This window comes from Schistocerca cancellata, chromosome 3, assembly GCF_023864275.1.
Source record: "Schistocerca cancellata isolate TAMUIC-IGC-003103 chromosome 3, iqSchCanc2.1, whole genome shotgun sequence".
In the NCBI taxonomy this organism is placed as follows: domain Eukaryota; kingdom Metazoa; phylum Arthropoda; class Insecta; order Orthoptera; family Acrididae; genus Schistocerca; species Schistocerca cancellata.
In genome coordinates this window covers 867,162,211-867,176,484 of record NC_064628.1, presented here as the reverse complement: position 1 = coordinate 867,176,484, position 14,274 = coordinate 867,162,211, and the positions used below count along the sequence as shown (strand labels likewise).

The window sequence follows — 14,274 nt, the reverse complement described above, 5'->3', positions numbered from 1 at the left end:
ATAATTTCTTCCTTTGGGAGGAGAGAGGGATAGACTGGGAAAGTTTAGAAAGGAAGAGCAGCTTGTTCAGACCACAGGTGGTTCCCTCTCATCACGGGGTCTGAGTGACATGTTTGTAATGGTTGAATGTCAATGTAACTTCATACACATTCACATCATCAGCATGTATGTAAATGACCTGAGTTGCAAGGGACGTGAAGAGCATCAGATGTTACGTGATCACTGTGAGATGCGCACAGTAGTGTGAGATAACCTTATCATTACCTTACAGAGTTTGAAAGGAACCATACTGAGAGTTCTCCATCCAGTGGATTGGTTGAATTGTGCAGTATCCAGATCTGTGAGGCATTCAGACATGACAGTGGCCCAATGTTGAACTGCATGGGAGTTGAGGGTAGGCATACTCAAGGTTCTAATTGACCGCATCTGACTACCACAAGGGGGGATTGCTGTACTGTGTACCACTCACACGGTAAACTTTTCACATCTGCAACTGTCATCTGATATCAAGTAAGGGCCACCCAGCAAGTTTCTGTGTTATCAAACACCACTTTTTGATGACAAGTAGTATCTGGACCAGGGAATTACCATCAATTTCATAAGATGCTATTGACATAACACAAACAACTGTATTTTGAGAGATGCCACAACTGGGATGTTTTAACTGCTGATGACTGGCATTGCATTGTGTTTGTGGCAATCGTTGCTGAGTATGGGAGTGCCTTGGAAGAGGCCCCTTTCTTCTGATGTTTTGGAGAGGCACTGCACAGTTATGTTTATAATTTCTTCTAGAATATTTTATAATCTGCCTTGAAATGTACACTAATATGATGAAACAACTGGACAACGTACTTAATGAACAAACAGATAAGCTGTATGTAATAAATTTCAACAATATTTTAAATGGCTAAGTGCAGTTTGGTGTCTTCCTATACTGCATGTAAAATTGTCTAATTTCACATGATTTATTGGATTAATTTGTAATTTTATACGTTTTGGATTTTCTATCTTCATATACAAATTGTCCAAAGATTATATTTCATTTATATGAGTACATGTCACATATGTATATAAATATGAAGAAACAGATAATGCAGACTCTTTGACCTGTTAGTTCCATGTTTACACTATATGAAAGTTAATGTCAGATGTGATCAAGAATTGTCACTGCCTAAGATTTGACAGCAAGAACATACACAGCAAGAAGATGGATTTCATGTCCTATTGTATTAACTGACACATATGTCACTCTGTAGATATATGTAATGTAAATAGGTGTATATTTCTGCTGTTATACATACAATTGGCATGTTGTAAATATTGATGTACATACAGCTGTTTGTTCCTCTGTATCAGGTGCCACTGATGACGGGTAACATACCAAAATACAAATTTGGTAAATAAACATTCCAAGTGCAGCTCACACTGTTTAGAAGATATCCGTTAATAAATATCTTTAAAATTTGTCTTATCAGACTCTTACAGGTTCCTCTGTTCTGTAATAATTTTTTCTTTGCATGAGTTAGATGAATTAAGCAAATTTCAGTTCTATAAAATTGTCAGATAGAATTGCTGCCAGTATGTACTACTGCCAGTAGACACATAAAAATGCACAAAAATGCACTGGTTATTGGAACTATTAGTTCCTTCCTTATGGCGGAAAGGGGAACCGGCTGGGGAAGATACAGGAAGAGTACACAACTCTGACCACAGAATGAGAGAGGCCCCCTGGAGTCAGCAACCAGGGAAGGTAGGAGGTCAAAGACCAGAGAGGATGAGGATGTAGGAGTAAAGATGGATTGGGAAGAAGAGAATTGCCTGGTTGACAATGAGGAGCAAAAGGAGACAGGGAAAAAACGGTCAGAGATAGGGAATGGAGGAAAAGAAGAATGAAAAAGTAAAAGGTAATAAAGAAAAAAATAGACAAGACAAAAATGAAAAAGATGATAATAGCAAAAAAAAATTGGGGGGGGGGGGAGATTATGCTAACAGGGGTGAAGTCAAGGAGGATTTCAGGATGTGAGAAGATCCATTTAGCTTGTGTTGTGTAACAGGCACTCAGGTCCCTTGCGTTATGAGGGACACCATGTTCAGTAACTAGGAACTGGATGTCTCCCTAAAATGGACAATTCTTCCATGTCCATGTATGTAATGTACTCAGCTAGCGTAGTGGTGGTCATTCTTATATAAAATGCCGTGCACTGGACATGTATCAGTTGATAAATAACATGTATGGTTTCCCAAGTTGCTTTGTCTTTTATTTTGTAGGATTTACTACTGGGAGGGCTGGAGTAGGGGCAGTGGGTGGGTGTATGGGGCAGATTTCACAATGCGGATGATTGCACATGTAAGAATCATGGGATAAGGATTTTAATTTGGGAGTGTCATATGGTATGACAAGGATGTATGGGTGGTGTGGGGAAGCTATCAAGGAGAGATACATAGTCCTGATGGAGTAATGTATTGAGACATTTCTGGCCCAGTGTTACTGGGTAACTACTGATTTTTTTGGAAGTGGATGCTGTTTTAGTCAAAGGATGATAGGAGACTACTACCTGAGAAATATGTCTGTAAGTAAAATACATGCCTTAGTTGCAGAAGAGGAAAGCTTGGGAGAGATTGTTGGTGTAGATCTTCATGGATTCAGTGTTGAAACTAATTTGAGTTAGTAACTCTCATTTCTGTAACTTCTAAACTTGAAAAGTTTGCTGGTTCAAAAAATGCCTTTTCTACATGATGGCATAGTATGTACACAAAATTGCTTACTTGATTGTAATTACCATTTAGAATACTGACAACTCCATCATTTATTAATTTTATAGCAAAATTATCTTTTGTCAGTCTTCTATCACTTTAGCAGCTGTACTAATTCAATCATTTTATTTTATTGTGAAGGGGACTGTAATAGAAATCCACATGATGACTTTAAAGTAAAATCTGGTGAATTGACAGAAGACATAGATGAATTTGGTAAAAGCTGGTTGACAGAAGATGTCAAGAATGAAATGGAATGCAAGTCAATTGAAAAGAAGCCACCTTGTGAGACCTTGCCACCTGACCAGGACCCGTGTATGGAGCTTATTACTGCTGAAGTATTCGGACAGGTATTATTAATTTTTGTTACAAAGCAGTTTTGTGAACTTGAATTTTTTGGGTTTACTTCTAAAACGCAGGTTTGTGGTATATTCAGTATGTTTCATTCACATATCTGTATATGTCATCTATAATGGTAAGTAAATACAAGGGCCTTTTGCAAATGGTTGTATTTGTCTCTGTCCTCCCTCAGTTAAGCATGCATTGCAGTTAAATCATAAAATTCAGTCAGATAATTCCATGTTCCATGGATCATATCCACTATAAAATTTATGAAGTGGACTGTGTCAGTTGTACAAACGATTACAGAGACAGTTAGGATATAATATACTGGGTGTTTATAAATGAATATAGGGGTTTTAATGTTTGTAATATTTATTACATTAAACTCACAGTTATAAATGATATGTCAAATGAAAGTGCAACTCAAACAGTTTTACCAAGAACCTTATAAATGTTCAATGTGAACACTGGCACAGTGAAGTATGCGATTGGTTGAACTTCACTGTACCCAAGTGCTGGATAGGCTGCCAGGGGCCCAATGACAGGGCTTGCTTTGCATGTACTCCACATTCACCCGACCTAATGCCATGCGATTTTTTCCTTTGGGGCGTCATCAAGGATCGTGTGTACGTGCCTCCGCTACCAACAGACCTCCTTGAATTAAGAAACCGGATTGAAGCAGCTGTTGCTGCAATCACTGAAGACACAGTTATTAACATTTGGGAAGAACTCGGCTATAGACTTAATGTGTGCCGTGTGACAAATGGTGGTCACATTGAACATTTATAAGGTTCTTGGTAAAACTCTTTGAGTTGCTCTTTCATTTGACATGACCTGTGTATTTATGTGGCTACACACTAGCCATTTAGATGTTTGTAACTGACCAATTATTTCTATTTAAGAATTCCTCTATGGAAGAAGTTCTTAAGGGGAAACAACTTTAATTTGCATGGAAACTGTAATGCTTCTCAAGCAATTTATTTCAGCGGGCAGATTATCAGTGTCTGAGTATTGCTGTCATCCAGTGCCAAAGTTAAATTCACTAGAGGGAGATGCAGATCAAAGATAGTTTTTACTGCTAGTATTGTATTGTTGTATATTTCTACAACTTTCATATAGGGGAATTCTGTAGTTCATCACTACACTAGGAATTTTCACATCATATTTAAAAAGATAAAATACTGCTAGTAGTAATCTATTCTATGGGAAGAAAGAGAGTTGTTTCTAAAAATGAAGATGCATTTTTGAGGGAAGAAGAAGTAAAGTTTGATAAATCATATATTATTTAGTGAGACTACAAAATATTGCAAAATGAAACCATTAAAATCAACTTGTAATTTACCAGTTTTAGATTTTAAGTTATGAAGTATTTCAATTTTCTTTAGAATTTATAGAATGTTTTGCTTTATGTCTGATGAAGAGTTAGTGCCACCTGTCATATTAAATTGTTGTTTTTTATTTTCTGTTACCAGTTTTAACATCTACATTACAACTTTGACATTTATCATACATTAACAATTGTGCTGTAACATAGGTGGCTTTTCCTAGTAAATATTGCTGCTTGTCATGCAGATTATGTATGTCTTCAATTCTTGATTCTATACAATTAGTTAATTTGTAGAAGTGATTAATAAGGGATGTTTCTAAGTTGCTTCTGAATTAAAAATAATTCCTAACTTGTTGAAACCATCTGTACCAGAATACAAAATGCTATTCAGCAACTAACTTTTATTGCTAATGACATACTTCATATAGATGTAAAAATATTGGGAAATTAGTGTAAGAATTATAAGACATTTGAAGATGCCCCTGCAAGATATTCAGTTACCTACTTTGTGCAGTATTCTTGCTGTTCACTTTGAGTTCATTGGTCCAGAATATCATTCCAAATGAAAACAAAGAGTAAAAGTATACAAACTAAAACAACATAATTTTTTTCAAGTTAACAGAATGAGAGATTCTACTACATGCAAAATGGTTTCCTGAATAGTTTACCTGTAAATTGGTTCCATTTTTGCATGCCATGTAGCTGAACACCAAGGAATTTTACACATAGAGTGTCATTTAGTGTCAATTTTATTTGTTTTAAATTGTGAATCTTTGTGAGATTAAAACTTAATCTACATGCTATGAACTAGTTGCAGTTCTGTTCAGCTATCATGGCAATTGTATCTGATATGGTTGGTTTTGGCTCTTGATTCAGATGATTGAGACATTCACAAAAACTGCAACATTGCTTTTGCATTGAAGCTCCACGTCTCACAGCCATAAGTCAAAGCTGGTTCCACACCCTCATTGTTAACTTTCTATTCCAGACACATCAGAAGATTAGTTTCAGAAACACTATTTACTTTCTCAAAAGCACCCCAGGCCATTTATGCTCTTCTGTTTATTTCTTTTCCTGTCCCATCTAACCACCTTGTACTGGCCTAAATAATAAAATTTTGATAAAATAAATAGGGTTTCGAAAACTTAAGTTCCCCGTGTACAAAATTACATAGACATCTGACAATGTCTTCTGGGCACTTCACTTTTTCCTGGCAATGTACACAGGTTATTCAAAATGATATAGAAATAGCAAATCAAGAAGTTTTTTGTGAGATGTTCACAAATGTTCAGTTTGTGAACTGTTAGTCAAACAACACACGACTAGTCTATTTGTCATTTTGACCCACATGCATCCCGAAGTGTCTGCATCAATGTCAGTCACAAGCTGCCTTTACAATGACATCCTGCTTCCTTGAACTTAGGCATGCTTTCATAAATGGACTTGTCTGGCAGATGGAGCCTTGTTATAAGTGGTCCTGAATTTCAGATGCACTGTAGTTGTGGACTTGCTCTTGCATAACATCATGATGCAAAATGGCTCCTCAGTTGGTCTGGCAGCCGTATTGTTGGAGAAAAAAGAAAAAAAAAAAAAGAAAAAAAAAACGAAAAAGAAAAAAAAAGAAAAAAAAAGGAAATCTTGAATTGTTGTATCCATACATGTTACCGTATAATATCTAACCTTAATACATATGTGTTTTACAATTACTTGAAAGTGCATAGATCATTTTGAATTATCCTTTATATAAAAAACTGAAGCCCCCAGAAGGCATGATCAAACTTTGTACTTGTACACACCATCAGGGGGTGTGGAAACGATTAGAGTTGTGATTCTCTGCGATAGGTGGAATCCCCACCAGAGCGGATGAGTGCTGTCTGTGTTCAACATTGTTCCAAGGCACATACAATATATAAGGGGTGCAAACAGCATCAGGTGTTAGTGATCCCTGTGAAGGACATGGAGATGCCACGTAATTGTGTGAGACAGGGTTATCAACAACTGATAGTCTGAAAAGGGTGTCAGTGCATGTTTCCATTTTGTTGGTTGGTCAAATTATGCAACATCCAGATTTGTGGAGCCTGCAGATGGGCGAGTGACCCGACATTGGGGGAACCTGAAGGCAGGCATACTCCTCATCATTACAGTCGACCACATCTGACCACTGCATGATGGGATCAGAGTTTTGCACACTGAGTGAATTGTAATCCCTTCACATCTTTACCTGCCATCTGTGAACAAGTAATGGACTCCTTGCAACATTTTGTGATATCCCACAACATTTGTTGGAGACTAGCAACTGCCAGACTACTGAAACATTGTCCCATGCATAGGCTGCAGTAAAAACCATAACATGAATGGCTGCATTTAGCGTGATGCCACGACTGGGAAGTATGACTGCTGATGAATGATGCTGCATTGTGTTCAGTGGCAAATCTTGGTTTTGTACTGCTGTGAATTACCATTGTCAGTGTGTTTGGTGATGACCTGTGGAAAAGTTCCTTTCTTCCATATTTTGGAGCGGCACAGCAGCATCATGGTGTGGGAGCCATCAGGCATAACTTAAGGTCACGAATGGTAGCAATTGAGGGTACTCTGATAAAACAATGGTATGTGATGGACATATTGCATCCTCATTGGTTACCTCCCATCAAATAGTATTGTGGTGCCATTTTCAGTAGGACAAGGATAATCCACATACAGCACAGTCTCTACGAACTGTCTACTTGATTTTGAAGTACTCCCACGGCTAGCAAGATCCCAAGATCTGTCCTGATAGAACATGTGTGGGACCAGTTCAGAAGTCAACTCCATCTCAGTGCCGCTATCCAGGTTTCAATGACCATTCAACAGCTATGAGCCAACTTGCCTCAGAAAAAGATACAACAGCTTTATGACTCCTTTCCCAATTTGATGTGAATTTGACCAGGCTAGAAGGACTGCAGTATGATACTGATGAGTGAGCTATTACTGTCAAGTTCCTTGTATATTTGACTCAGTGTTTATGACTCCTTTCCCAATTGGATGTGAAACACAATCATTTACTTGCATTTTTCTTTTCTTCGTACTTCAGAAATCACTACCCATTGGCAGGGGTGAGCAAATGAATAACACATACGACAGAACAAGGCAGGAACACATTGCAGTTACTACAGGGTAGCCTATCTTGCTGCACTTGTGCACAGGTAAACTGACAGACATTTATGTGTACAAGTTCCCCATAGGGAAATGTTGGACCAGCCTGTCACAAGGTTTTGTACAACTCAACTAACATTATTTCCTGAGTGTCACTCTTTTCATAATTGTTTATCAGAATGTCTGAATTCTTGTGCATTTTCCTCATCTTCATCATCATTATTCACAGTGATCTACAGTGTGCTTGTGGCAGTGAATACTTTCCATTTTACCACATGTTAGGGTTTCTTCATGTTCCATTCACATATAGATTGCAGGAAGAATGACTGCTTCAGTGTGTCTGTGTGTGCAGTAATTAATCTAATTTTATCTTTGTGCTTGCTATGGCAGCAGTACTTAGGAGAAAGTAGTATGTTTCTAGCAACACCACTGCCACTGTCATCTCAGCTGCAGTTCCCCACCCTACCCCACCCCACTCCCTGCCAATAGGTATGGCAGCCTTTGAACCCTCACCTTTCCTTTAATAATAGTTGTGTTCCATTTGAGATTATCTATTTGCTCAGCCCATGATAGATATATTTGCTTTATACATTAAACTTGTTTAAGAACTACCATCTTAATGTGTGTTGACTATTTCCATGTTATTTCAGTTTAAGTAAAAGAACTTTGATTTTCACATTGGAGTGATATCCATTGTTATTAAATGAGGGCATACTAGGATGGAGAGATTTGGGTTTTAAATAGACCCATTTATTTACTATAATAAGGGACAATAGACAGATTTTGTGATGCCACACAATCAGCACGGAATATGTTTTGGTAGGCAGTAATCTGAAAGTCATTAAGTTAATTGTTTAGTTATGTATCCTGATGTAGTCAAGTAGTACATCTCTGACATACACATTCAGATCTGAAGAAAATGAAGGAAAGAAGGAGTATTAAGGCTTTAGTGGCTTGTTGACAATGAGATCATAAGAAATAAATAACAAACTTGGTTTGCAGAAGGGAGGGAAAGGGGATTGGTAATGCTCTCTTCCAAGAAACCACCAAGAGCCTGTGGCCGTGTCACAGTGGTGCAGTCCACAAGTAATATAACCAGATGTCAAGTGCTCAAATAGAATAAGAAGTTGGAGTGAATTTAGAAAGTTGGCATGGAGAGTTGACATATCTAATTATTTCTGTTCATTATTCATGTGTAATTATAAGATGTTGTGTCCTGTTATTCTAGTGACATAATTAATGAAATTAGTAACAATGCAGTACAAAAGTAGATTGTACAATTAACATAGTCATTTCAGATATTTGTGTGAAAGATATGCACATAATATAGATTAATTTTTTTGTCTTTTAGTGCCGTCAGTTGCTCGGGGCCCCTACTGATTTTGTGACTGCCTGCCAGTTTGATATATGTCACACATTAGAGAAGGAGGATGCTGCTTGCAGGGATATGGAAGCATATGTCCGGAAATGTACACAGCAAGGGCTGTGTGTGGACTGGCGTTCACCATCACGGTGTCCTTTTGTGTGTCCACCTGGTATGTTCTCCTACTACATATAGCTGAGTGCATTCGATTGAGATGCTACTGCTCTGATATACTTATGGGTTAGATGCTACTGCAAACAAAATCACAGTTTTTGAAAATCTCTTAGGCCCCTACTTCTTAAGGTTTTTTATGCTTCATTTTCTTAATTTCCTCATTTTCTACTTTTTCTATCAGTATAGTAGACAAATTATCCTAGTAATAAGCAATACTACTGAATCGAGGAGTGAAGAAGTCATGGGGAAACATGAATATTTATAGTATACATTTATTTGTGCATCCATTTAGTACCAATAGAAGTAGACTGCATATTTAAGAAGCAAATGAGTACTGTGTGTTTTCTCAAAGAAATTTTAAGGCTCTCTATAAGAAACAAATCCATTGGCTTACATTTTATTGATGACTGCATTTCTCCTTTACTTCAAAACTTTATTGTCAAGGTGTAGTCTTGTGGAGGCTATTTGCCAGGTGCAGTTAATTATTACCATTGTCATTATACCTAAACATGTCCAGTGATTATGTTACACTTAGCTTGACACAAAAAAAACTGATTCTGTAAATAACAGCCACATATATTAATTCCACATATATTAATTTTTCCAGCCACATATATTAATTTTTTTCTCAATAAATGTGCGAATTTGCCTTGAAAGCGTTAGTCATAATGAGAAAATATTACACTTTATTTATTTAACATTTATTCACATAATTGTGTATAACTGAAGTATTTTGGCCACAGGTATGGTCTACCGTGCATGTGGTTCTGGTTGTGTAAAGACGTGTGACAATTACAAGACTTACAATGATACTGAATGCCCCTTGGGTACCAAAGAAGGATGCTTTTGTCCAGAAGGACAGGTAGGTCTTTCCATTTTTGCTTTGTTTTCACTATTGCTTCTGCACAATCCATGATATTTCCATTGTTATGCTGAGATGCCCGTATTCAGTTTTTTTGTCAGTTTGCCACACATAGAAAAACTGTAAATCACATGACAAATCTTGAAGGTATAAATATATTAATCTTAGAATTACACTTTAGAGACAGATGATTAAAACAAACACTATGGGAGAAGTGGCAAACACTGTTTTATAATAAAATCAAAGAAACACTCTGGAGAGGAGGGGTGGAGGGGGTGTGAAATATACATTATACCCTGCAAAGTGTGCAGTCTGTACCACAATAAAATTAATCTGCACTAGGTTAAAGAAGACTTCCTAAACTGATATGGGAACTGCTAAAACTGACCAGTGCTTTATCTGCTTATGAGTATGCTGATTCCATTTTGATTTGTCACCTATTTCCATCAATGGAATTTCATCATAAGTGACCAAAATTTTTTTTATTTGTAACCTGTAAGTCATTATTAACACTTACAGATTGCTTAATGCAAGGGTCTGCAAAATTAGAAGCTGTTTTATTTGTTCTGAATCAATTGTGAGTTCATTCTTCTTTCTTTTGCCTGGTACAGTATACTTCAGTACTTCAGCAGACACACTCATGTCATGAGCAGATGCTACAGCAGTTTTTGAAAAACCCTTTGATTGCTTTAATATGCCATGTGTGTAAGTGAATAAAATGCACATGACAAATATCAAGTATATAATTTGATGGAATACCCTGATAGTTTTACTCCACTCTAAATTTGGTGTATACTATTCAAATGACATTTGTCCTTGTAACCCTTTGGTTTGTGTTATGTAGAAATTTGAGTCATATTAATGTGCTGCTATTGATACCACAATATTTTAATTATTATCTATATAATCAAAGTCTGTGATATAGTTACAGAAAATTTCAAAAGGATAGAATTTATTTTTCCACTGTATGAGAACCTAGTTTCTGGCATAAAAATGATTTTCTCTATGGGAAAGTTATTTTAGAAGCCAGACTGCGAGATGTTCAACACATTACTATCAGAGATTGGGACTAAGTTCTATTATGTGATGCTTTCTCAAGGGTCCCTGTACAAATTGAAATTACAGAAATGGGGGGTGCAAGTATAGATTTACCTATTTACCTTCACCTTTATAAATGGTCACTACTACCAACATATTTAAGTTTTAATTTTCCAGGACATATGTCTTATACCACAGACTTATTGCAAATTCAGGGAGAGATTGTGACTGTCACGTCAACATCATCAGTATTTGTTGACCATTCCCTGATGACCAGAAGGATTAGTTTTGTATGGCTTAATTAATTTTGTAAGCTGCCTATTCATTGTGCCTTAAAGCTAATGTCTGTCAGTGCCTGTAGTGCCTGCCTTAGTGAATAAAGTGCATTTTTATTTTGTTGTGTGTTCTTAGTTTCTGTCCCTTATGCCATTGTTAAAGAGAATTAGTTAAATGTGGTTACCAGCAATTTTGTTTCATTATCATCTGTCTCTCACCATAAGTCAAGGAAATAAGTCCTATTAGTGTTATATAAAAAAATCGAAATACACTTATGAAGATGGAGCAGAAGGAAACGGATAACTACTAATAATTATATGCCAACACATGTACAAAACAATATTTAATGTTCACAGTATTTCAGAAAAATGATTTTTAGTTCCTGAGGAAAAGCAGGTAAAATGCAATAATGGAAAACTGATTTTACAGGTTTTGCACAATGGAACTTGCATTGACGAGGCTCGTTGTTCTCCATGTGATGATGAGGGTCACTTTGATGGAGATACATGGAAGCCTGATGCATGCACCACTTGCAGTTGCAAAGGTAAATACTTGTTGTATTATTAGTTTCTTGTATCACTGATAAAATACTTATCTCACTAGTTTATAGATTTGATGATCTAATGTATCATTTACATGCTTCTATGACTTCACACTTGACTATTTACATAATTTTTACACATATTTACTGCAAATTCAGAATAAATTCATCCTAATTATCTTCTTACCATTGCAAAAAAAGTACACACTAAACAAGATATCATTTCTTATTACGTTTGAAAGATCACCTTTGAATGTTTTGAACTGTCTTCATCAGTTAATCGGTAGAGGTACCACCATCATAGACTAGTTGAAGGCTCATGCGCTTCAACCAACAGTCCATTAATTTGTTTTAATTATGTTACGGAAGCTGTCTGTGACAAATTTATATCAGTCACTCCAGTTATCAATGATGTGCATACTATCTGTTGTAAAGTATTAAAAACTGTACAAAAAATTCACTCTGCACCAAATTAGAGCCCTACAACTGCATGGCTGATCAGAGTGGTCTGAAGGCAGCTGGAGTGTAGAACAGAGAGCATGAATATCCTGTAAAGGATGGCAGAACTTGCTGAAGATGGCACATGCTGCCTTGCATAATGACCACTGAGTGAGCATTACAGAACTGAGTGAGCAGTTGTTCATGGTCATGCTGATATCACATGCTTGCACCCACTTGCACACAGGCTGCGGATTTACAGTGTCTGTGTGAGCATTGCACTTCTGTTACCATCAGAGTTGAGAAAATTTATTCGATTGATGAGTAATACATACAGATAAAAATTATTATTCACTATTCCTGAATAACAAATAAAAATATTTATTTGAACCATTATTCATTTACATGAATAAAAACATTTAGTCATCAGCTGTGAATAACATGCATTACAAGTAATAGATGAATTTGAATCCCAGCGATATATATTGCTCTAATTCTTTGTCATTAAACAAATGTACTTTTTATTGCCTGTGAAATAGTTTTCATAACAACCCTCTCTTTTCCTCCCTATGCTCAATCTGAAGTGTAGTTCGAACAGTGCAGTGCAGTGGTGGTGTGCCTGTGGCTTCTTCCCACCTGTGGACCTAACAACCAGTTAGAAGGGGACCTAAAGTTCAACATGTTGCAACTTGACTTGGCAGTTTCCTCACTGTTAAAGGCAAAAGAAGTGACAAATAATGAAAGAAATTCTAGGACCAATGTGGGATCAAACCTCAAACCTTTAGCTTTGTATTCTGGAACTTAAACCAGTGATGCACATTTCTGTACAGACCACTAACTGTTATTTATCATATAGAAACTGCACTGACCCATGGTAACATACAGTAGTTACAGAATTCTATGCAAGAAGTAAATAAATAAAATACAGTGGCAATGCCTGTGGCTTCTTCCCACCTGTGGACCTAACAACCAGTTAGAAGGGGACCTAAAGTTCAACATGTTGCAACTTGACTTGGCAGTTTCCTCACTGTTAAAGGCAAAAGAAGTGACAAATAATGAAAGAAATTCTAGGACCAATGTGGGATCAAACCTCAAACCTTTAGCTTTGTATTCTGGAACTTAAACCAGTGATGCACATTTCTGTACAGACCACTAACTGTTATTTATCATATAGAAACTGCACTGACCCATGGTAACATACAGTAGTTACAGAATTCTATGCAAGAAGTAAATAAATAAAATACAGTGGCATTCTACATTATTCATTATCCATTTTACAAATAATTTATTTATAAATAAATTTATCTGAATGATGTACTTATTTGAATAATTATGTAGACAGAAATTATTTGATTAATGCCTATCTGTGCTTACCATTACACCTTGCACTTCCTTTCTCTTTCCGGTCAGTGTAGTTAATATTATCATTTGTAAAGAGTATTATTATTTCAGTTGCTTGATTTACTCATGAGAGCCTACAGTTTAGCTGAATTAAAGTTTTTACATTATAAGTTGACAATTATAATCAGTTGTCCCACTTCTCACTGTAAATCTTTCCATTTGTTCTGCCCATAATATGTCTTAGTGTCAGCTTGATTTTTTCTGCAGACTGAAAGTTGGCATTATTTCGTCAACTATTCATTCATGCAAATTTAGTTCCACGGCTAAACTAGTGACCTTCACTAACAATCAGTATTCAATTATAACTTTAATTTTGATTGCACGCAATCATGCTCAGTTGCTATAGTAATATGTGGTGAGTCCCAGGTAGACAGCATTCATGTTCTCTATAAAGAATTTGGAAAATTAACAGCTGAAAAAATTCTAATTCTAAATGTATTCCAGTTATGTCCATCAGTGTTGTTACATTATGATAAAGTTGTGCAGAGTCCATGTTTCCTTAGCTCTGTGGCAGGACCATTTCACCTATTGCCCCACTTTCTTAACCACATGGTAGGGCCACCTACCTGTTGCTCTGGCAAATGTGCAGACAGCCGACCATGTGCTTCCACAATGCATGCAAAGCA

The 14,274-nt window shown here is 36.5% G+C and overlaps 1 protein-coding gene across 1 annotated transcript in view; it reads left to right on the top strand.

Moving 5' to 3' along the window:
• The window catches only part of LOC126175921 (hemocytin), a 486,280-nt gene that overhangs the window by 401,412 nt on the left and 70,594 nt on the right, over positions 1-14,274 (top strand). The window contains exons 62-65 of the mRNA XM_049922991.1: positions 2,896-3,104; positions 8,907-9,090; positions 9,836-9,954; positions 11,698-11,812. Of these exons, the coding sequence (XP_049778948.1) occupies positions 2,896-3,104; positions 8,907-9,090; positions 9,836-9,954; positions 11,698-11,812 (627 nt within the window). The remainder of the gene's footprint in view (positions 1-2,895; positions 3,105-8,906; positions 9,091-9,835; positions 9,955-11,697; positions 11,813-14,274) is intronic.